Raw genomic sequence first — 23,026 nt, forward strand, 5'->3', positions numbered from 1 at the left:
TTTATACTCTGCCTCTGCACAGACATCCTGGCAAGTTGGCAAGATGGAGTCAGGCCATGTTTAGTTTAAAAAATAAATTTTTACAGTATCCATCACATCGAATCTTCGAACACATGTATAGAGCATTAAATGCAGTTGAAAAAATAACTAATTACACAGTCTAACTGATTCATACGAGATGAATCTAATGTCGTTAATTAATCTATGATTAGATATTAATTGTCAAATAATAACGAAATGTGATACGGTAACAAAATCCAAACTTTTTCACCATCTAAATACAGCCTGAGGCATGCCTGCAAATAATCTTACATTATCTATTACTACGTGCTTGGATTAATCATACAATAATTATCTTAAAAGTTGGATGTCCAACTACTAAGTCGCGGAGGCTAACTAGTTCATAGACGAGCCGGTTCCTTTGAGGACGTACTGAATACCTACGGTTACGGTAGGTACAAATGCCGTTTCTTCTAAGCGTATTATTATATACTAGTATAATTTATTGAGTCAAAGTGTACGTATAGTATAGTCAGAGATACTACGCAGGGAGGGAGGGAACCCGGGTGTCTCGGTTCGTGGCGGCAACAGTAAACAAGCACGCAATTACCGTCCTACCCTCGCCGTCTCCACCTCATTTCCAGCTTCCGCCCTTCCCGGGTCCGGCCCCGCTCGAGAATCCAGACCCGCCGACGAGGAGCACGTGCAGGGGAGGGTAGCACCGTCATTTCCTCCCCCTGCGCGCCGTGGTCCTCGCTCGCCGTACGAGGATTCGTCGCTCCCACCACGCGGGCGGATGGCGCGAGCCACCCGTGTGCCGCGCGTGCGGGCTCATCTCGGCCGTCCGGCACGCGATGGACGGGCGAGCTCGCCCTCAGCGTGTCGTGCAGGAGTACAGTACAGCCAGGAGCCAGCCATGCATGCTGTTCAAAGCTTTTGCACTTGTAATAGTCACAAAAAAATCTTTTGCACTTGTATTGTACTACGAGTAGAGTACTTCCTAGTACTGTGGTAAAAACTAAAAAGTTTTGTACTTTTCCCTCTCTTTTTTTTTGTTTCGGGAGTACTCCGACGTGACAGCAACCTAAGTAACTGTACGGCGGAGCTCTCGCCGCCGGTGGGTTCCCCGGTCGCCGCGTGCCGTGCCGGCGAGGGCGAGCTCCGGCCCTGGTGGCTTCCGTGACGCCGGCGACCGACCAAGCCGGGGCAGAGCTGCAGCCAGAGGGAGGAGTGCACGCCGGCCGGGCCGTTGACGGTTTTACTACTCCGCACCGCCTGGAACTCGCTGCAACTACGGACCGACTCGCCGTAAAAAGCTCCTCCGTCCATCCACGCAGGCGCGCGCGCGCCGTTGGCCAATTTTTTTTTACCGCGCAACTTCCTCCCCTGACCCACCTGTCCGCTGCCGCCGACTCTGCCTCCGACGCCGACGCCGACGCCGACGCCGCCGCCCCCCTTCCCACGCCTCGGGCCCCGCGGCGTTGCGCTGTCGCTGACTCCTCGGCCCCAGCGGGTCGGGCTTGCGATGGGCGGGGCGCGGGCGTGGAAAGCCGGGGCGGGGCGACGGGACGGGACGGGACGCTGGTAGGCGGCGGCGCCGACACGACGGGACCTGACGCTGCTCCGCTCTGGAGCGGCGGCAGGGGCCCGGCCGGGCCGCGACGGGACGGGTCGTGTGGCCGGCGCAGCTCCGTCCGTCGGCAGCCGTGCGGCGGTGGGCAGCAGCGCAGCGAGATGCCCAGCGAGCACGCACGCGTGCCGGCCGACCGCCGGTGGGGCCGCGGAGCACAGGAGTGCGCGGTGACGTGTCGGGCGGAGGCGCGGAGCGAGCGGGCTGGTGGGCCCGGGGCGTCGTTCGGTGGACTGCCTTGCCCTGCCTACTGGGCTGCTGCGAGCTGCGAGCTGCGAGCTGCGAGGAGCCCCAGGTTGGGCCGGCCCAGGTACGGCTAGACCACCCACTGCACTGGGAGGGAGTCTGCGAGGAAGAAAATGAATGGCAGGCGCGCGTGTGTCGCTGACGACCGGGGACACCTGGCCGCCGGCTATTCGGCAGGGCCTGATCGGGAGCGACGACCTCGCTTCTTGCTGAGTGGCAGCAGCAGCCACCGCGGGCCCCGCTGGCACCACTGTTTAGGCTCCCATTTGACTAGCGAAGACCTCGCTCCTCGTGCTGTTATGCTGAACACTCGCAAACAAGCACTTGTTTTCAAGCACTACGGTTTATTGTTTAGCTTATTTTTAAACACAATCATCCTATACAGTTATTAATCTGGCTGGGGCGGGTGGCTGATACTAATTTGTTGTGAGAGAAAAATACTGCTGATTGTCTGGTGCTGGTGGCTAGTGCTGGTTTGGTGTGAGAGAAAAATACGTTGACTGGTTGTAGTAGAACAAAGTGAATTTCTTCTCTACCATTATAAGTTTGGCACAAATAAAATCAAACACAAGTGACAGCGACCCAAATGAAGATTTAGGGCTTGGTGGATTAGAAGTCAAAATGTGGGTATCCCATTCTTTTTTATTAAAATTATAGTAAATTTAGAAGAATAGTGGGATGTCTTTTTGGTCTTTAAAAAAAGGTACTAAAATTTATAGATTTTTCTATATTTTAACGTGACGACATTTTGGAAGTTATCCAATCAGTTTTGTGGATAAAAATAGTTGATTGCCACGGTAGAAACCCGAGCTGGAGTAACTCTAGCAGCAGTGGTGAAACCCAAATTAAGCTCAATTAACAGCAACTCAACAACTTATGTAGAGCAATTCATTAAGGAGTAACCCACCTGCGAGACACGGGCACCGAGCTTAAGTAACCGCCATGTCAGCATCAATGCCGTAGCTGGCAATGGTTATCGCATAACCTCCACCACCACTTCCCAGACCCGGCAAGCGCCACCGCCATTTCGGATCCGGGCCCGCTAGCGGGTCCGGAAACCCCCACCCGGCCACCGGCTCCTCGCCGGCGAACCGCCGCCGCCGGAGCCATGAAGCGCGCGCGCAGCTCCGAGGTGTTCCTCGGCGCCGGCCGGCTGCGCGCGCGCCGGCGCCTGGCGCCGCTCCTCGCCGCGGCGGCGTTCGCGTACCTCCTCTTCGTGTCCGTCAAGCTCGCCGGCTTCGGCAGTGCGGGCCCAGCGGCGGCCGTCAGCCGCCTGCCCGCCGCCGGCGCGGGCAAGCCGCTGCGGCGGCGGGTGGAGCAGCCGGCTCCCCGCGCGCGAGCCGCCGCCGCGGTGTCCGGGTACGGCCGCATCACCGGGGAGATCCTCCGGCGGCGGGAGGCGGGCGAGGGGCGGCGGAGGAGGTGGGGCCAGCTGGGGAACTTCACGGAGCTCGAGCGCACGGCCGCCGAGGCGTGGGCGCTCGGGGCCAGGGCGTGGGAGGAGGCGTCCGCGTTCACGGGCGACGTCGACTCCCGCGGCGCGGGGGAGGACCCGGCCGAGTGCCCGGGGTCGCTCGCGCTCGGCGGGGGCGAGGCGGCGGCGGCGGCGTTCCTGCCGTGCGGGCTGGCGGCCGGGTCGGCGGTGACGGTGGTGGGCACGGCGCGGGCGGCGCGGCCGGAGTACGTCGAGGCGCTGGAGCGGAGCAGCGCGGGGAACGGGACCGTGATGGTGGCGCAGTTCGCGGTGGAGCTCCGCGGGCTGCGCGCCGCCGACGGCGAGGAGCCGCCCAGGATACTGCACCTCAACCCGCGGCTGCGCGGGGACTGGAGCGGCCGGCCCGTGCTCGAGATGAACACCTGCTTCAGGATGCAGTGGGGCAGGGCGCAGCGCTGTGATGGCACCCCCTCGAGAGACGATGACCAGGGTAAGAGACGCGCTCCAACATGCTTTGTTTCGAAATTCGAATTAACGACAACAATGCAAGTAGCAACCATGTGCAATGCAAGCACCCTGGTATTGGGAAATGGCAAGAAACGTGTAGCCTGTAAGGAATAATATGCTGTCAAGACACATACTTCGATCTTTCGTATAATTTGAGGCAGAAGCTTGTTGATTGCTCACCTATCTAGATAGTTGGTTTGCGTCTATTCTTGTTTAGGGTGGAGGTTTTCGGCAAAAAACAAAAAGGAAACTTTGATGGAAGGCTGCAAAGGTGCTAAATCAATATGTATTGGCCAGTGGCTATGAATCCCAATATTTTCATTTTCACGAGTCATGTTGTAACGCATTGCTTGCATCATGTCTCTGTGTCTCACCAATCTGCACCCCATTTCTGTCTGCTGCTATGTTATGGCTACCTGGTTTGTACTTATTCCTGCAGTCTGTTGAGTTTGCAGTTGATGGATTCAGAAAATGTGAGAAATGGCAGCGGCAGGACATAGTTGAATCAAAAGAAACAAAGACTAGCTCATGGTTCAACAGGTTTATCGGCCGAGCAAAGAAACCAGAAATGACATGGCCATTCCCATTTTCAGAGGGAAAGATGTTTGTTCTCACTATCCAAGCTGGTGTGGAAGGATACCATATTAACGTGGGAGGCCGCCATGTTGCCTCATTTCCTCATAGGATGGTAAATTCAGTTCCCTTGCCAAAACATCTATTCCATTACAGAGATATCATGAGGTTCTGGCAAAGAAATCACTAGGCTCACCCTTTTTATTGTCACTGTTTATCAGGAATTTGCTCTTGAAGATGCGACAGGTTTAGCCGTAACAGGGGGCATAGATGTTCACTATGTGTACGCAACAGCTCTTCCAAGGGCCCATCCTAGTTTTTCTCTGCAACAAGTATTGGAAATGTCTGAAAAGTGGAAGTCTCGCCATGTGCCAGAGGAACCAATTCAGCTTTTCGTTGGCATCCTCTCTACTACAAACCATTTTGCCGAGCGCATGGCTATTAGGAAAACCTGGATGCAATTTCCAGCCATTAAATTGGGAAATGTAGTTGCTCGGTTCTTTGTCGCACTGGTAAGATACGTTCTCATGATTTCACAGTGACTCAATCCCTTATGCTGCCATTGTGTGGGCTATGCTAGCTTGGATCTTGATAGAGCAGTAACATGATGAGTTTTTTACCATCTTGCTTCTGTAGAGCCATAGAAAGGAGATAAATGCAGCCCTAAAGAAGGAAGCTGAATATTTTGGAGATATAGTCATTCTGCCATTTATCGACCGGTATGAGCTGGTGGTTCTGAAAACAGTAGCGATATGTCAATATGGGGTTAGTCATGCATCATATGTGTTAAATATCTCTTGCCAATGTATCCTCCAGCATTAGCAAATACTCATTGCCATCATATGTATGCAGGTGCAAAATGTTACTGCAGATTACATCATGAAGTGTGATGACGACACCTTTGTGTGGCTGGATATCGTATTGCAACAAATCACTACCTACAACAGAACCTTACCTCTTTATCTTGGCAACTTGAATCTATTGCACAGGCCTCTAAGAAGTGGCAAGTGGGCTGTGACCTATGAGGTACCTTTAGCGCTAGCTTGTCCAGTGTAAACATAATAGATTTGCAACCTTTTTCTGCACATATTTTCTCATAACATGTGTATCTACAGGAATGGCCTGAAGCTGTGTATCCCCCGTATGCCAATGGACCTGGTTATGTCCTCTCAATCGACATTGCGAGAGACATAGCATCCCGGCATGCAAATCACTCCCTGAGGGTGAGGTTTACTCTCAATTGCAATGCATCTTTTTCCCGTGCCTACAACTAACACCTCCCAATGGTGATCTCTTGCTGGCAGCTGTTCAAGATGGAGGACGTGAGCATGGGCATGTGGGTGGAGGACTACAACGCCACTGCCGCGGTGCAGTACGTCCATAGCTGGAGGTTCTGCCAGTTCGGCTGTGTGGATAACTACTTCACAGCACATTACCAGTCCCCCAGGCAGATGCTATGCCTCTGGGATAAACTGTCAGCCGGCCGAGCACGCTGCTGTAACTACAGATAACAAGGCGCTCCCGGGGTGCAGGTGGAATTAGTTAGATGGCTTTCCGGCCAGTATCCTTCGTCAACGATCATGTACAAGAGGAAAAAGTTCAGGATCTCCATTGCAACCTCGGCTTTAGTCCCATCCGATCCACTAACCCTAGAAACCATCTTGATGTCACATGTTCTTTGATCTTTACACTGAGATTTATGGGTGTGTGCGTGTGGACAACTGCTTCACCTTCATTGAGGTGGAATGGTGGATGCATAGATGAGGCAGGAATGAGTGGAATCCACGTTGGCTGCTTGTACAGGGGCAAGTTCATTTGTAACGCTGCAAATCTGTATCCACTATTTGTGGACACTGGACACTATGTCAGCAACTCAGCATGAATGGAATGAGAAACTGTTTCCCTATCTGGGTATCTTGTGTGTTTATACTTCTATAAATCTGCTATGCATTGCACCCCATTTGATGGATTCCATAGTGGTTATATCATTGTCTTTGGAGATAGACTTGGGTGACATGTTGTGCTTACAATGTTGTCGCCCTCTTGTGCATTGAGATAGGGAAAAGTAAATTTTGCCCTTACGAGAGCATTGCATACCTTACCTTGGAGCTGCATTCATATCCGTGCAATCTTCAGTAGTACAGAGATCTTGATGCAATTCTAAAGATTATGTCCTTGAGGGCATTTTTTTTACAAAAAAGAATCATCCTAATAGAGCAGCTGCTTAACTACGGGAGAACTTCCTGCACTGCATGTTCCTTGCTTGCCAAAATGCAAAAAAAAAAAAATGCTGGAATGAATGTCAATAGAAATGGAAACAAGGACTATCTCCTTTTTTTAATTTACTATCGATTAGTATAATTGTGACTCTACTACGGGATCTAAAAGAAACTAGCTGCGGTGCTTATGAGCGACTTTGAAACAACTGGTTTTCTGAGAATCAATGCCACCCGTTTTTTTATTGGCTTTACGCACTATATGACATAACTTTAAAAAATAATCGTGCTACCATTCTGACTAATAAAACATTTGAAATATAACTAATAGACTCAACCACTTGAGTTGGTGCGGGCACCTCAATAGAACATAATTCAAACCATCAAAGAGAACATATCCCATCTCTAGGACCAGGGGCGAAGCTACGTTGAAGACTGTGGGTGCGGTTGCACCCATAAAATTTTCATAATTGCTTATATAATCTCTACATTTTTTACTATGTTTATCTCAATTTCATACATGTACTACCGCACCCGCCCTCTATTTGTCTCTAGGTACACCCCTGTCTAGGACCAGATGGACGGTCCAGATAAAACCTACACTGCCTCCTGTTGTATTATATCTTATTCCTACTAAAACTATAAAAGGCAATGATTCGCATCATCATAGGCCACTTGAATAATACTATAACATCTTGTATACCACATCTAAATACACGGTTATAAGAGCATCTCCAAAAAAAAAAGAAAAGGGAGACAAAATATCTTCACCCAACAGAAATTCTATCTACCTCGTCTTCTATCCAGGGGATGCCGCTGGGCATCTTTGCCTAACGCTTAGCGCTAGCCATTTCTTTTTTATTTTGGAGAAGCTGTTGAATTTCATTCTTTTTTCGCTAGTTATTTTGTTTTACATAATAGCTATATCAAGAGTTTAGCTATTCATAAATATAAGAGCTCTTGAAGATGCTCTAAAATACTAACAAATATTAAGATTGCACATCTCTATGTCTATATACGAAAGTAGTAGTACATGTGTGTACTTTTTTTTTTGATGGCACATGTGTGCACTCAATACAGAAGAATGTATACAGAAAGCACAAATGTAGAAACAGCGGGTCGCTGGAGTCGCGGCTGAAGTTCTGACTGCTGAGTGCTGAACCGGCCGGCTTTACCGAAAGAGGAAGAAAACCCGTTTGGTGGTTTTACTTGTCGCAAGCGAGACCACCCTGCCCTAGCACCCGGATTACAAACCCACCGGCGAGCGGCGAAATCGGAGGCGACTCGCCGAGGGTTCCCGGTCCTCCGCTCTCTCGCCGGCTCCTCTACCGCGGCCGCAACTCGCCGGCGGCGGCCGGCGGGACGCTGAGGTCCAGCGCCCCCCTCCCCCCGGAAGCCTCTTCGGTCTCCTTCGCTAATCGGGAGGCGTCGACCCCGCCGCGGCTCCCCGCCCCGCGCCCGCCGCCGAACTCTACTAGCGCTGGGCTGGCGCGGATTGGAGCGGAGATCGGCTCCGTGCCATGTTGGTAAGCACCCCGTAGCTTGCTCAGGTCATTTCGTGGGCGGACTGCTTGCTGCGGCAGTGAGGGATTGAACCCTAGTCTCGGCTCAGTTAGGCGCGGATTCGCGCGCGCCGTGGTGCCCCGCTAGTGCATTCCATCCGTGTGTCGTTCGATCAGGCTCCTTTTGTTTGGCGGGCAGGGTCAATTTAGCTGCTGCTTGTTTTTCCAGAATTTGGTGGCTCGACTGAATCTCCAAACCCTAGGTTTGCCCTGGGTTGCCGGGTCTGGTTTCAAGAGCTATTTCTGGAGTAACTGAGTTAATCATTCAGGGCTTGTAGTGATGGTTGATGTTCTTCTATCAATGTTGCCATGCTGGATTCTGCTGGTAGTGATTTACACTTGTACTGTTTGGACTTTGGACTTTGGAGCACCAATGCCTTACCCATGATGTTTATTTCGGCATGCTTGCCTGGTACTACTTATCTTGCCAGAGGCATCGTATGTATGGAATTAGCATAATGGTATGCTGTTCCTTTGCGTAGTGCTATGTTTTGTCAATTGTAATATGTGGGGCAATATTTGCCGTTTAGCACTGGTCATGGCACATGAGATTAGTTGTCTGATTGGCACTCTTCTACCTAGTGCTTGCCCTATCTTTGTGAGATACCTCTAGCAGACAAGCAGAATGTGGATGGTGATATAATAGTGAGGATACCTTACCATCAATTCAATTGTTTTTCTTAACGCCTTTCTCCAGTCCAAATGCTATGCTATAACATGCCTCATGTAACCCCCAAATCCCCAGAGGGAGGAAAACAGAGCAGACACTGCTGCCCCTGTTTTCATAATTGAGCAAGTATCAAGCTGATATTCTGTCATGACATGAATCATTCTGAACTTCAGTTTATATTGCTGGACTTTGGAGCCAATTTGAGTCAAACTTTAGCACTGCTTACTTCATAGCTTGGGTCGGCTTGGTGTTATATCACACAAAAATTCTGTATCCCAACATATAGATTTACACAGCCATGCTAAGTTTCTCGTTTACTCTGATTTTGATATATCAATCTTGGCTCGGTTACTTCATGAACATACAAAATGTGGAAAAGGAAATACTAGGCAGAATTCTCCACTTGGTGTGCTCCATATATACATATGGGGTGCCCTTCCTTACTTTCGTACTGCATGGAAACAATTAAAGAGTTTCTCAACATAAGGTGTGGTTTGCAAAAAAAGAAAAAAGAAAAAAAGAAAACCCAAAGTACTTTACACATGACATGTAACTTCAACATCGCAAACAAACTAACAAAGAAGGAAAACCAGTGCAATTTTTTACAGTGATATCATAGGTAGTCACATGTTGTCTTCTGATGCTTGCATTATGATGGGATTGAACATGTTTGTGTGATTGAATCTGTAGATATATTGTTGTGTCTATTTCTGGGAACTGGGATAAATTGAATATCATGTTCGCTCGTTGTAGAACCATTTCAGTTTACTTTTACACATTTGTGGTTATGTTTCTGCTTATCTGAATTTCAGGTGAAGATGCATTACGTGTAGATCAAGCTCCAATCTGATGGATTCTGATGAAAAGAAGTTTGGAAAAGGTAGGTTTTGTGTTAAGACTCCAGAAAATTAAATAATTGTGGACCAAAATTTTTTACGAAAAGCTAGTTTTTGCGGGTTGTTGCCTTTTGTTGAGTTCCTGACGCCTCATCTCCAAATGCATAAGCAATATGATAAGCCCTAACCATAGATTACAAAAATGGAAAATACCTAGGTTCAGCTGGCACAGGCTGCCTACCAGTTACCCTTACCACATTTGCACCAACCAAGTGAACCACCTGAAAATTTTAATTGTGTGGCTTGTATTACAATTGACTGGTTACTGCTGGAAAGCAACATCAATAACAGCTATTCATGTGCCTGAACCTTGATATGTGGTTCCTGTTGGTTTCAACTCTAGCCTACATCAACTTGCTTGGGACTGAAAGGCTTTGATGTTGTTGATGTATTTGTTTAGTAATGATCTGAAATCATAATCTATATGCGGGACAAAATAACAGACTAATACAAATATAACTGCTGAATATGAAATCCTAATAATCGTATGCTTAGAATTTAAATACAAACCTTTTGGTCTGATGTCCATTTTGCCACTCTAGGTTGGTACATCTGGTAGCTAGCTGGTTACTGGTATTTTTTATTATCTCAAATCCTTACCGTGTGCATTTTTTACTCGTGTTGGTTTATTCTTGATTTACTATATATGTTCTTTTGGATAATAAGCATTTTGTGATGCGACACACTGGAAACTGCTCTCTGATAATGCAACTAGTGTTCTTTGTAATCTATAACGAATTTTCCTTGATGATTTTGTCTGTACATCTATCTTTTTTCGATCCTGTTTCTCTGCTATGAACACATTCAAATAGTATGATTTCTGCATTTCAGGGCCTAGGGAGCTTTCTGGTGCTGTTGATTTAATCAACCACTACAAACTGCTCCCGCACCATGATTTCTTTTGCAAGAAACCTTTGCCACTGGCAATCTCAGATACACATTATCTTCATAATGTCGTGGGAGACACTGAAATTCGCAAAGGAGAAGGAATGGAGCTGGATCAACTTGTTCAGAATGCATCTACGAGGAATAAGCCTGCTTTTATTCAGCCCTTTGATATGGAAATACTGGGGCAAGCATTCCAGCTTCGAGAAACAGCTCCAGTAGATTTGCCCTCTGTAAGATTTTTTTTCTATCATCCAGTTCCCATATGATGTTATTGAGTTTGTTTATTGTACTGCTTACAACATTTATCATGCCAACAGGCTGAAAAGGGTATACCTACTATTTCTGGTAAGCCAAAAAGTGAGTCCAAGGACAAAGAGAAGAAACATAAAAAACACAAAGACAAAGACAGGGATAAAGATAAGGAGCATAAGAAGCATAAACATCGGCATAAAGACCGGAGTAAGGATAAAGATAAAGACAAGGACAAAGATAAGAAAAAGGATAAAAGTGGGCATCATGATTCTGGCGGCGATCATTCAAAGAAGCATCATGATAAGGTTGGTCCGTTTTCTGTCTGTTTAAAACTCCAATAACTCCAAAGTCGTGTTCATCGTGTCAAACTATATACCTTATGGTGTGCAATGTCCATGGACTGTATCAGAAGAGGAAGCATGAGGGAATGGAGGACTCGGCGGATGTGCATAAGCACAAGAAGAGTAAGGTATTGCTTGTCATTTGTCTCCTTACTGGTGAGCATATTTTATTTTTGTTAACTTGGCACATCATGGCAGCACAAGAGTTCCAAAACCGATGAAATGGGGAATGGACTTAGTTAACTACACTTCCTAGTTCTAGTCTTCAATCCTTGTAACTTGCTGTTAAAAGGAAACTCCGATGGTTTCTGTCATCAAAACTCTGCAGAATGGTGGTACGTGCTTCTTTACTTCAATATCAATTTATTTTTCCTGTAACTTCACTTAGATATTGTATGTTCAGGGATATTTGGCTTGCATAGGTTGTCTTACTTTGGTTGCTCTATTGTCCACCGGTGAAAACACGAAGATGCAAATGTTTCAGTAAGAGGTGCATTGTTTGGTTGTGCTTTTAAGCCAATCAGGCTATATTTATATTCATTTAAGCTTAACTGAAGCATAGACCAACACTTGGTGACTTTATTTGTCCATGAGGTGGATAAGACTTCCCTTTTGTTTGGTACCCCTAAGATCCTAACATTAGTCTCATTTGATTCTTACCTGCCTGCACCTCTGGAGCATCCGAATATGCAATGGCAAACAGTTACTCAGATTCTACACGGGCACTTAATTTTAACTGTTATTTCCCCCCTTTGTGCTCACTTGCTAAGATGAGAGTTAAATCTTATATGTTCCTTCAGAGACCAAAAGAGACATGAATTGATATGGAGCATAATAATATATTAATGAAAATACTTGCAGGCTTACAGTGCACTTGTTTAGCATCATAGAAAAAAGGCATGTCAATCTCAAGTCTTCCATAATTAGCACTTTCACAAAAATATGGTAAATCATTGTATTTTGAAGAATCTGCCTAACTTTTATGCTTGTTTGCATGGTGTAGGTATCATTACCATGAACTGAACCTGTTTGATGAGAACACCATAATTGAGGTCGTCTTGCAGCATCCATTCTGATGAAAGTTGTATTTGTTAATACTAATAGGGGACTAATCCATTGTACCATTGCGACTTTATGTTCCTCCCTGAAGAATAACTGGTTGTAGGAACACTTGAAAGGACTTGCAACAAGATTGTTTCGATTACTAGGGCCAGTGCACCCTTCCAAAATAGGCTTCTAATTGAACTCGTGATGTAGCATGAGTACATTGAGTAGTAGTAGTGGACAGATATAGAATGTGCAGCCTAGAGATGTAGCTGAGAGCAGGGAATCAAAGCATATTTGTGTTTCTTGTGCCAATCTTGATTCATAGAGTGGGATGATTTGTTGTTTAATCAGTAGCTAAATGCTGGTCGTCAGTCCCAAGTTTATCGTATGTGGCAAGTGTGTTTCCTTGTGAAACTGTGGCTGATCCATATGGATGGAAGGAGTGGGGTTAAATGGGACCAGTGCTCCTTGTTTAACCATGAATACGGTTTCATTGCTAATGGATGTATTACAAAGTTCTCTAGTTCGCGTCTAAATGCGACCTTTTTTTTTTGCTTGATCATTTCTGATTTCTTGGACTCAAGTTGGTTGTGGGGGCCCCCACCTGCCATGGGAGGTCGCCAATGTTCGCATGCCCCACTCCCACCCCCACCCTATGTTGTAATTTAGGGATGATAATGGATCATGATCCTAACGTTTCCTTCACAATTCAACTTAGTATTTATATATTTTTAACTCAAAATTGCAGAAAATAAGAACCCAGCCCTTTTAGAGCTAGATCCTTAATTCTGCAGGCTAAATATTTAGACCCTTTACTACCCCTAGGTGTAACAAGCCCTGCAGGAATAATGTTACTGCTACCAAGATTTCAAATGAAACAAATGGGGACCAAAGGGTCGGTCTAGCCTTGATTTATTTCCATAGCTCCTTAGTGTACAATTGCTTCAAAATTGTAATCATATATGCATGTACACCGTACAACCTTTACTCCTTTAGTGTGACCTGAAGCATAGTAAAGAGGAAGCAATGAATTGCTCTAAAACCAAGCAAAGGACGATAGGCATCCTAAAAATTACCAAAGATCAAAGAAGATTATCATGACAAGCACATGACCATGTACTATACTAGTTTGGACCACATTCTAGCAAACACGTGAAGGAAAGCCAAAAGTCTTGTATTTGAAGCTGTTGGCTGCTGGCTGGACTTGAACTAGAAATGCTCCCCGCATGCTGCATGGTGGTCGACGATATATTGCTGAGCCTCAAGTGCGGATTATACATGAGCGAATTGTATTGCTTACACAATTATAATCTACCATATCTTGAGATCTTCCAACACATCGTAACACATTACACATAGGTCTCTCAAGTGATACGGTGGTGGGATAAGTGGAGATCATTCATTGTACACCTGCAACATTAGTTGAAACTATGTACTTAGAACACATAGGAATTCCTGCAGAGAAAACGTAGAAAACGCATGGATGGACAGCATGCTGTATAACGTGTGTGCAGCTTGCAAAGATTCATGCAAAAGTATGATAATCATTCATGCTGTACACGGGCATATTTGCTAGTGTACATGAATGGTTAGATTCTAGCATCGAGGGAACATATCCCAGAGCATGTTTTAAGATCTATCATCTGGCAGCATTTACCACCTAGTTTTAAGATCAACCGGCGGTGTCAGTTCACACAGTAATACACAGCAGTACATTTAAAAGCTGATACTCCCATATAAGGGCACAAGCACACATGGGTTTGAGCAAACAAAGAATCAAGCAAACATAGTACATGTATCTCCGATGACTCATGGGAGCGCTGCCTACCACACTCGACTGGAGCAGCTTATTGAAAGCATCACAACTTGAGAAACACACACTTAACCTCAAAATATTTAAGGAAAAGAAACCGGGTGCCAAGCGAGGGCAGGATCAGCAGCAGCGAACACACGAATTAATGCAGGTAGTGAAGCCGAACGGAGTATGGAGCAGATAGATCAAGGAACGTCCTATATATGTAATTCACAGCAATCTTATTGTTCTGGAGCTCTTTGAATTGATCACTGTCACTTGCCTTTGCCCCTTCTTTTACGCAGACCTGTGCTTTTTTGACGTATTCTTTCAGCGAGTAGCTGGCTTCTTGGTCCTTGTCTTCCCTAGATCCTGGTAGTAGCTCCAGGAAATTGGTGCAGCAGAGAAGATGCCAGGCAGCAGTTCTTCCTCTTGGCGGGGACAACTTGGTGGAGGCCACAGCGCGGAAGCTTGCCCTCCGGAGGGCCCATGGCTTCTCACTGAATTTGATGATGCCAACGATGAAGAGCAGCACCGCTGCCTGCAAGAGCCTCTTCTCGCCGGACCACCACTTGCAGAAGACGTACAGGGCAACCGTGACCTGGGACACCAGGGTGATGGTATGCCGCTTCCACAGCTCGTTGTCCTCGAGGCTGTAGGCAGTGATAGACCGCCCACCGCCGAGGTGGATGAGGAGGACAGGCGCCCATATCACCTCCAGAGCGTTGCCTCCTCCATCCACCGTCGTCTGCTGCTTCTGGCGGTTGAAGAGGGTGGCCAGCGCGTAGACCGCCAGGGCATCACCGCCTATGTAGGAGATCCACACGACAACCCTCAGCCATCTTAGGATGTACCAAGTACGCACATATCCAGAGAAGAGGAGGAACAACTGGACGAACAGGCTGCACAAGACAAGGATACGCAGCTTCCACTCGTCCCACCAATCCATGGCACTCGAGAGAGACCCGTGCATTATCAATATGCACTGCTAGATCTCTCTTCGATGCAACAAGCTTTCTGTGCTAACACAACCGGCCAAGATATGAGTGAGAGTGGTGCTGCAGACAGCTAGTCGAGGTAAGCTGTATATATACCAATACCAATGTTCTCTTCTTTAGCTAGCCTTTTCTTTTTCAGGATTCGAACTTAGCTTTTACCTTTTACTGGAGCAACTCCTGTCTCTCAGTTGCTCAAGTCGATCTCGGGGTAGTGATGTGCACCTATACATTTCAATAGCTTCAAGCACAATAATTTTTCATGCATGATGAAGCTTCGTCCAGTGTATGCTGTTCTTTAACCCAATACCAACGAGAGTAAAAGGCCTACAGAGGCTCAGTAGATCGAAATACCATGTCAGACATAAGCTTCTTGAGTATATGACCATCCTTGCACTAGTTGACCTATCAATTGACTTCATTTGAAATTGAAGTTGCACTACTATAGAAATGGCCAAATATAATTTAAACATGTTATAGGATAGCTGCAGTATATTTTAGAATGGAAATCTGCAATGTTGATTTTTGATAAATTTATTAAATTGTGGAGCACTTATTCCCATTAGTTTGACCTAGGATTAGTCTTAAACATTTTTCAAACTTAATTTAACCATAACATATCTATCTATACTATAAAAGTTGAAACAATTGAAATCCTTTCTCACCAAGATTAGGCCCACCGTACCCCTCAGGCCCTCATGGAGGTCCCACTTGTCAGACCAAAAGTTTGACGAAAAAGGGTGTAAACCCACGAAATTGATAGAAGGAAAATGTTTCCACCAAAATCCTAATACTTTTTACACCAAGCATTCATCTACCCACCTCTTGTACCTGCATATTACTTTCCTTTGTCACACTGTTATGGGGCGGCAGCAGGGGGCCCAGAGGGCCATAAGGATAGGATTAGGGATAAGATTAGTTGGATAAGGATTAGATTAGATAAGATTGAGTTAGTTACTTAAGGGCCAAGTCTTCCCATCTATATAAGGATGGGCTGTACCTCCTTGAGGGAATCAATCAATCAATCAATGAAGAAGAATTAATCTAAAGCCTCCCCAATAGTCTAGTCCCCCTCCAAGCCGACTCCGCCCGGCTATCTTCTTGGCGCTGTTTATCCCCCCTATGAACTACGGTTCATAACATCTGGTATCACGAGTCAGGGATCCTTTCCCATGGCTTCTGCTGCGGAAGTGCGGGACAGCGGGAGGCATTTGCGGAGCTTAGGGAGGTCCGATCCGCTATCCTCCAGCTCCAGGATCTGCTTCGTGCGCAGATTCAGTGTGACCGCCGTGCAGCGGCAGCGACACGGCTGCAGGCGGCTGCACGCGGACTCCTGGCGCGACGTCAATCGCGGGTCGAGGCGCTGCGGAAGTCCGACCGCCGCGCGGCAGCAGCGACACGTCTTCAGGCTGCGACGCGTGGTTTCCTGGCCCGGCGGCATGCACGGGAAGTTGCAGCGGCGGCGCGACAGCAGGCTGCAGTCCGCAATTTTCTCACGCGGCGACAACAGGCGGCGCAGGTGGCGACAAGGCCTTCATCAGGGCTGGCTGATCATCCACTGCAATTTGCCGCCCTGATCCACCAGCCACCAAAGGCCTGCCTCCACGAGGTGTAGCGGCTGCCAGTTCAAGGGCCATGGGCTGCGCCGTCTCCACCGAGGCTTGCGGCAGTTGTTGCAGGGGCAGACTGCCTTGTGTGTGCAGGGCACTTGGCCTTGGCAGCCTGGACGAGGTTGTTCCCATGGGATCCAGGAGGATTAACCATGGCACAAATTAGATTCTTTATTTTAGTTGCAAATAAATTAAAGCCGAGATGTAAAAGGCTTCTATTTAGGGTTGCACTTGCAGGTGCAGATTGGGTTAGCCGTCAAGCATGCAGCCGTGAACTCCACTACAGCTCGAGGACGAGCTGTCTTCGAAGGGTGAGGGAATGTTATGGGGCGGCAGCAGGGGGCCCAGAGGGCCATAAGGATAGGATTAGGGATAAGATTAGTTGGATAAGGATTAGATTAGATAAGATTGAGTTAGTTACTTAAGGGCCAAGTCTTCCCATCTATATAAGGATGGGCTGTACCTCCTTGAGGGAATCAATCAATCAATCAATGAAGAAGAATTAATCTAAAGCCTCCCCAATAGTCTAGTCCCCCTCCAAGCCGACTCCGCCCGGCTATCTTCTTGGCGCTGTTTATCCCCCCTATGAACTACGGTTCATAACACACACACTCTACTTTCCTTTTCATGCACTCACCCATAATTCGCGTCGTTATTTGTTTTGGAAGGATAATAATTGACATCATTGTTTTATGGAAGAAAAAGAAAGACATGTATTATTTTTGGAATTAAAAAAATTAAAATTATTGCTCGATGGAAAGAAAATTAAATACGTGCCTGTGGCACGTACATCTCCGCTAGTTGTTTACTAACATACAAACATGTAAAGATCAAGAACATCAAACAAAACAGTAAATAATGAGTTTTCTTAAACTATAAAACTACCAAGATTTCGACTGGGCAGGTGACAAACTGGTGTCAAAGGTTTTAGTCTTACTTTATTCTTTAGCTCTTGTGACCTGCAAAGTAGTAAAGAGAAAGCCAAGAACTGCTTTGATTCTGAGCAAGCGATTGGCATCCTAACAAAGACCAAAGACCAAGCAAGAAACAAGAATTGCTCTCATAAAAGGAAAAAGGGTCAGAATCCTAAAAAAAATAAAGTAAAGAAGGTGAACATTAGATAAATCATCATGAGCACGAGTAGCATGAACATATGTTACCATGAACACTTGAAGCGTGAAAGCATCACATAGTCACATTCAAGCTCAAATAAAGCAGTTCAACTGTGGAAAATCTGAATGCAATTCGTGGTTTTCATGCCATTTATTGTTTGTATTGTCTCCACCGTTGGATTAACAATATGACATCCAATGATTCAAAGTTGACAGAAGGTTAAATGATATACTAGTCTAAACCATGTGTTTGCACATACTGCCAATGTGGAAAATATGTGAAAGTAGTTTGTTAAAAACTCAGTTTGCACAATATATATAATATATGTATTTATAAATATGCAAAATAGCACAGGGCAACAAGTGGAGAGCATAAGTATTGTCAGGGGCGGAGCTTCCCATACCGCAGGGTGGGGCAGCTGCCCCAGCTAGCAGCGGAGCGGAACCCCTCCCTGCGGCAACGTCATCCGGAGGCTCACCCTGGGGCGGCGGCACTTCGGCGAGGCCGGCGGGCGGCGGGCCCGGGCGCGACGAGGCGGAGCACGTGGACGCGCTCTTCGCCGCGCTCAGCTACCTCGACGCGTTCTGCGTCTCCGACTACTTCCCGGCGCTGGTGGGCCTGGACCTGGACGGGCACGAGCGGGTGGTCAGGGGCGTGGTGCGGACGCTGGGCCGCCTGCACGACCCCGTCGTGGAGGAGCGGGTGGAGGAGTGGCGGCGGCTGCGCAAGTCCGGCGAGCGCCGGGAACCCGCCGACTTCCTCGACGTCCTGGCCTCCCTCGACGACGCAGCCGGGCGGCCGCTGCTCACCGTGGAGGAGATCAAGGCGCAGACCATTGTAAGCTAGCTCGCTGCATGCTCATGCCACCACCACGCTCTCTTTCGTTCGCTACCCGAAAACAAATTAAACAAGGAAGCTAGCTTCTTAATTAAAAGCAGCTTTCCGAGGCTGACAATGACAAGAGCTTCTTAATTAACGCCACGCCGAGAGCGAACAAAAACGAACAGACGCACGTAGGAATCTTGATGGCTGACACATCTATGTCTGTCCGGGCATCCTGCCTTGGCCACCGACGCAGGACATCATGATCGCGACGGTGGACAACCCGTCGAACGCGGCGGAGTGGGCGCTGGCGGAGATGGTGAACCGGCTCGTCAGCTTGCTCTCTGTTCTGCCCCAGCTAAAATTTTGGGCTAGCTACGCCACTGAGTATTGTATTGACTACTCTTGTATGGAAATATTCAAATATCAGAATAATACAGGGTCGATTTATGAGCTGGGGTACGTATATATATATATGCCTTGACCTGTGGACGGCCCTTGTGATTTTCTCCTATTAGGATGTAAGCTTTCTCATTTTTTTTTAATATTTTATGCTTATAAACGAGCTCGTAAATTACTATGCAAAAATAAAAAGACAAAATACTAAGGCCATGTTTAGTTGTCAAAAAATTTCCTAAAGTACCCATCACATCGAATCTTCAGACATATGCATGGAGCATTAGATGCAGTTGGAAAAAATAACTAGTTACACAGTTTAACCGTAAACGGCGAGACGAATCTTTTAATCCTAATTAGTTTAATTGGACATTAGTTGTCAAATAACAAAAAAAGTGCTACTGTACCAAAATCCAAAAAATTTCACGAACTAAACAAGGCCTAATGTGAACTAACACACATAGAGAGCATATGTGCACAGTACAAAGTACTTTTGTGTTGGGGTTTTACTGGAAGGGCATCTATGTTTTCTCTTATTAATGTGTGGTTTTTCTTTTTATCTTCATTTTGATTCATGATAGCATAGGACTTTCTATGGCGTCCGCTAGAATTGACACGACACCTATATAGATCATAACTAGAAATACCCTCCTCCAGTACTACTGCTGAGCCCGCGTGTCCTCTCAATACCCTCTACAATCGCACGTCAGACACTCGGTCTTTTTGTCTTTGTTAGGATGCCACTCTTCAGCAAAGGACATGAGTGGTGCATTGCAATTTATAACTAGCACGTACGGCACAGATTATTAGCAATGTAGAAAAATCGCAAATCGCAAATCGCAGTAGGTACCTCACATTTGGTGCTGAACTTGCTCTTCCCCCCTTCCGATCCATCTTCGTCGAATCAGTGTGATTGTATTGTGTGGCCGTGGCGTAACTCTTCCCGTCGGCACCGGCACGCAGCACGGTGCTTGCCGCCCGCTGTCTGGCCCGCGTGGCTGCGGTGGCTCTGCACTCGCCGTCCGCTCCCCGCACGCCGCCTCTGCCCCCTCCGTCGTGGCTTTGCCCATGGCATCGCCGGCTGCCGGCCCGCCGAACCGCCGTCGGCTGCGGCGTCCGCGCTAGCTAGAGGTAGGTTAGGTCAGCGAGCACCGAGAGGGCCATGGGCTCAGAGGTGGATCTTGGCCCAGCAGGCGGCCCAACAGATATAGCCCGGCAACTTTTTTTTAAAAAAAAGGAACGGGCAACTAATTTGATTATTTGAATGCCGCCTCTGGCCTCCAAACTTGTTCTTATGGTATCGATCATATTGTTTCAATGAGTGCGTCGTCAGGTTTTACGCACTTGCAGTCACGGGCGAAGCTATACTGTCATTTTAGCGGGTGCTAATACACCTCCTAGAAAATGGGAAAATAGTGATTATGTTTAAATTTTCACTATATTTGCACCACCATAACTCAACTGTATGCACTCACAAAGACAACTGCACCCCACTCCAATTTTCTCTAGCTTCGCCACTACTTGCAGTACTCCATACCAGTCATTGTTGGTTGTTACACTCAGCTTTACAAAGTCAAGATGGTATGGTGTCACGTCGTACTCTACAAAGTTGTGCCATGTTCCAGTAATCCAGTGTGTAACAATCTCGAGCACTACAAAATCCCACGTGTCAGTCAAGCTCTGACAGCGGCAGCCGGTCGTCCGGCACCGGCAGGTCGTCTTGCTCCCGCTCCGCCACCACCCACCGCCCGAGCGCGTCGCGCACGAGCCCCTTGTTCGCCGGCAGGTACCACCACGCCGGCACGCGCTCCTCGTCGCGCAGCATGCCGGAGGTCTTGTTCACCAGCGCCGGGTCCCGCCGCGCGCCCGCCCGGAACGCGCCGGCGGCACCCTCGCGGCCGTCGACCAGGTGCAGGCACGTCTCCAGGTTGTGGAGCCCCACCACGTCGTACTTCGCGTGCTTGAGGAACGGCGACTTCCTCACGTCGAGCTCGAGCTCGTCGCCGGCGTGCACGTACGCCCACGCCGGCGGCCGCCCCGTCCGCGCCCACAGCTTGGCCAGGGCCCTGGAGACCGGGGCGTCGACCACCGCCCGGGCCACGCTCGGGACCAGGGGCACGACGTCGTGCCGGACGACGACGCGCAGCACCCGGACGCCGCGCGACGCGAGCCCCGCGCAGAAGGCCCGGTTGCCGACGCGCGGCGCGGCGAAGGTGACGGCGGCGACGGGCACGTCCGGGTGCGCCGCGGCGGCGTCGCGCGCGGCGAGCAGGGCCAGCGCGCCGCCGAGGCTGTGCCCCGTGACGGTGACGCGCACCTCCTCGCCGCGGCCGCGGAAGTGGCCCACCAGCCGCGCGAGCTCGCCGGCGACCTGGTCCCGCGCGCTGCGCGCGCCGTACTTGCTCCCGGCGTTGCTGGACGTGTATATGGTGTGGAACCCCTCGGCCACCCTGGCGCCCTTGTCCTTCCCGGCGTCGAGCTCGAACGGCACCATCCGGGTCCGCATGTCCAGGGCCCACTCGGCCGGCGCGATGGTGCCCCGCCACGCGACGACGATGTCCCGGTGCCCGGCGCGGCGCGCCTCGGCGGCGCCGGCCGCCGCGACGTACCCGATCCAGTTGGCGTGGCCATCCCACGCGTCGGCGTGGAGCTGGCGCCGGAGCCAGCGCGGGACCCGGCCGCCCTCGCAGGTGGCGTAGACGAAGGCGGTGGCGGCGTACCCGTGGCCGGCGAGGCCGAGCGCCGGGAGCAGGCGGCGGAGGCCGTGCAGGCAGGTGCCGCAGTGCGGGGACCAGTGGCGCCAGTCGAAGCCGTCGTAGGTGGCCTGCGCGAGGTCGCCGTACTTGAGCAGCTCGCCGCGGAGGCCGGCGTCGAGCGGGTCGAGGAGCGCGGACCAGTCGACGCCCGGGCCGTACAGCTCGGCGCGCCGGGAAGAGATGTCGTCGTCAGCCGGCCGCGTGGGAGACAACGCCGCGCCGCCGTTGAGGCAGAAGAAGCGAGCCAGCCCGGCGGCCATGTCGAGGTAGCCCGTGCGCGGCGAGAGAGTGAGTGGTTCGTGGGCACGAGCTGACGGCGAGAGTGCGAGACAGTAGGTGGTATACATAGCACGCGAGTCAACGAGAGTCAAGCCGATCAGGTGGTATGGAGGAACCTTCCATGTCAACGCGAGTTCAAGACCAACCCTAATTGGACATTCACATTCACACTAGCTTGTTCTGAGACCGGTGATCAGCTACGGTTTTACCACGAGTGCAAGCATGCGCTCACACTATCATTATGCTCTGATCAACTTATTTTACAGTACAACTTGTCTATTAGTCTGACTACAGGCGACAAGACAAGTTGTATACTCCCTCCGCCCCTATCATTTTTGTTTTCCGATAAACAACATTAACTAAATATATATTAAAAATAATAATATTTATAGTGCATAATTAGTATCATTACAAAGATTTTTTAATCTAATTTTTCAATAAATTTATTTGGAGACATAAATGTTACACATATTTTCTACAAATCGAGTTAAACTTGTGCCACACACACCAACGGCAACAATTATATTATTTAGAGACGGAGGGAGTCTCTTCGGCGTGTGAGGTTTTTAAATTAATAGGTTGATACATATATATATGTAAAGCAGATGGGTGTGAATAATACAGCTCAATATGTATGTCGCTTTCTAAATATTTGGGATCCTTTTATATTCGCTTAAATTCTAGAGTCACTTGCAACCTGAAGTTTGGCCAAATGGTTATTAGTGATTTGGATGCTCATATAGTCCAAATAAATGGTTATTAGAGTGTCTAAGTTGTACTGTGTAATCTCAAAAAAAAATTATTAGTGATTTGAATTCTCATATAGTTGACTAGGGTTTGAGTTATAACTTTTTAACTTGGTGTTTGTGTTTACTGATTTAAGATCACACATGCTTATGCGTTCAATTAGAAAGAGGGCATCCTTCCGGTTCTAGTGTGACGGGCATGGGTGCGTTGTTGGCTTGTACTTGTGTGCATCTTAAATAAATAAATAAATGAA

The 23,026-nt window shown here is 48.4% G+C and overlaps 3 protein-coding genes and 1 pseudogene across 7 annotated transcripts; 3 read left to right on the top strand and 1 right to left on the bottom strand.

The window, feature by feature from the left end:
• The first annotated feature begins 2,984 nt into the window (after positions 1-2,984).
• On the top strand, positions 2,985-6,305 carry LOC120700128 (hydroxyproline O-galactosyltransferase GALT2-like). Its single transcript, XM_039984319.1, has 7 exons — positions 2,985-3,801; positions 4,274-4,506; positions 4,613-4,903; positions 5,028-5,156; positions 5,244-5,417; positions 5,507-5,614; positions 5,696-6,305. The coding sequence occupies exons 1-7, from the start codon at positions 2,985-2,987 to the stop codon at positions 5,900-5,902; spliced, it is 1,959 nt and encodes a 652-aa protein (XP_039840253.1). The 3' UTR covers positions 5,903-6,305.
• Positions 6,306-7,811: 1,506 nt separating this feature from the next.
• Positions 7,812-12,778, top strand: LOC120700129 (mediator of RNA polymerase II transcription subunit 19a-like). Of its 5 annotated transcripts, none has more exons than XM_039984323.1 (8): positions 7,812-8,133; positions 9,652-9,719; positions 10,567-10,853; positions 10,941-11,180; positions 11,285-11,344; positions 11,415-11,551; positions 11,620-11,718; positions 12,220-12,778. In XM_039984323.1, exons 2-6 carry the CDS (start codon positions 9,689-9,691, stop codon positions 11,457-11,459), a joined length of 663 nt encoding a protein of 220 aa, XP_039840257.1. In that variant the 5' UTR covers positions 7,812-8,133; positions 9,652-9,688; the 3' UTR covers positions 11,460-11,551; positions 11,620-11,718; positions 12,220-12,778. The 5 variants fall into 5 exon arrangements, with proteins under 5 accessions (XP_039840257.1, XP_039840258.1, XP_039840254.1 ...); XM_039984324.1 differs by having other exon boundaries at positions 11,620-11,706; XM_039984320.1 differs by having other exon boundaries at positions 11,620-12,778.
• A 3,907-nt stretch (positions 12,779-16,685) lies between these two features.
• LOC120701145 lies at positions 16,686-18,656 on the top strand (annotated as a pseudogene).
• Positions 18,657-20,396: 1,740 nt separating this feature from the next.
• LOC120700130 (phospholipase A1-Igamma1, chloroplastic-like) lies at positions 20,397-22,080 on the bottom strand. The gene has a single exon (XM_039984325.1). It carries the CDS (start codon positions 22,005-22,007, stop codon positions 20,661-20,663), a length of 1,347 nt encoding a protein of 448 aa, XP_039840259.1. The 5' UTR covers positions 22,008-22,080; the 3' UTR covers positions 20,397-20,660.
• Positions 22,081-23,026: the final 946 nt, after the last annotated feature.

The sequence above is a fragment of the Panicum virgatum genome, chromosome 3K, assembly GCF_016808335.1.
Source record: "Panicum virgatum strain AP13 chromosome 3K, P.virgatum_v5, whole genome shotgun sequence".
In the NCBI taxonomy this organism is placed as follows: domain Eukaryota; kingdom Viridiplantae; phylum Streptophyta; class Magnoliopsida; order Poales; family Poaceae; genus Panicum; species Panicum virgatum.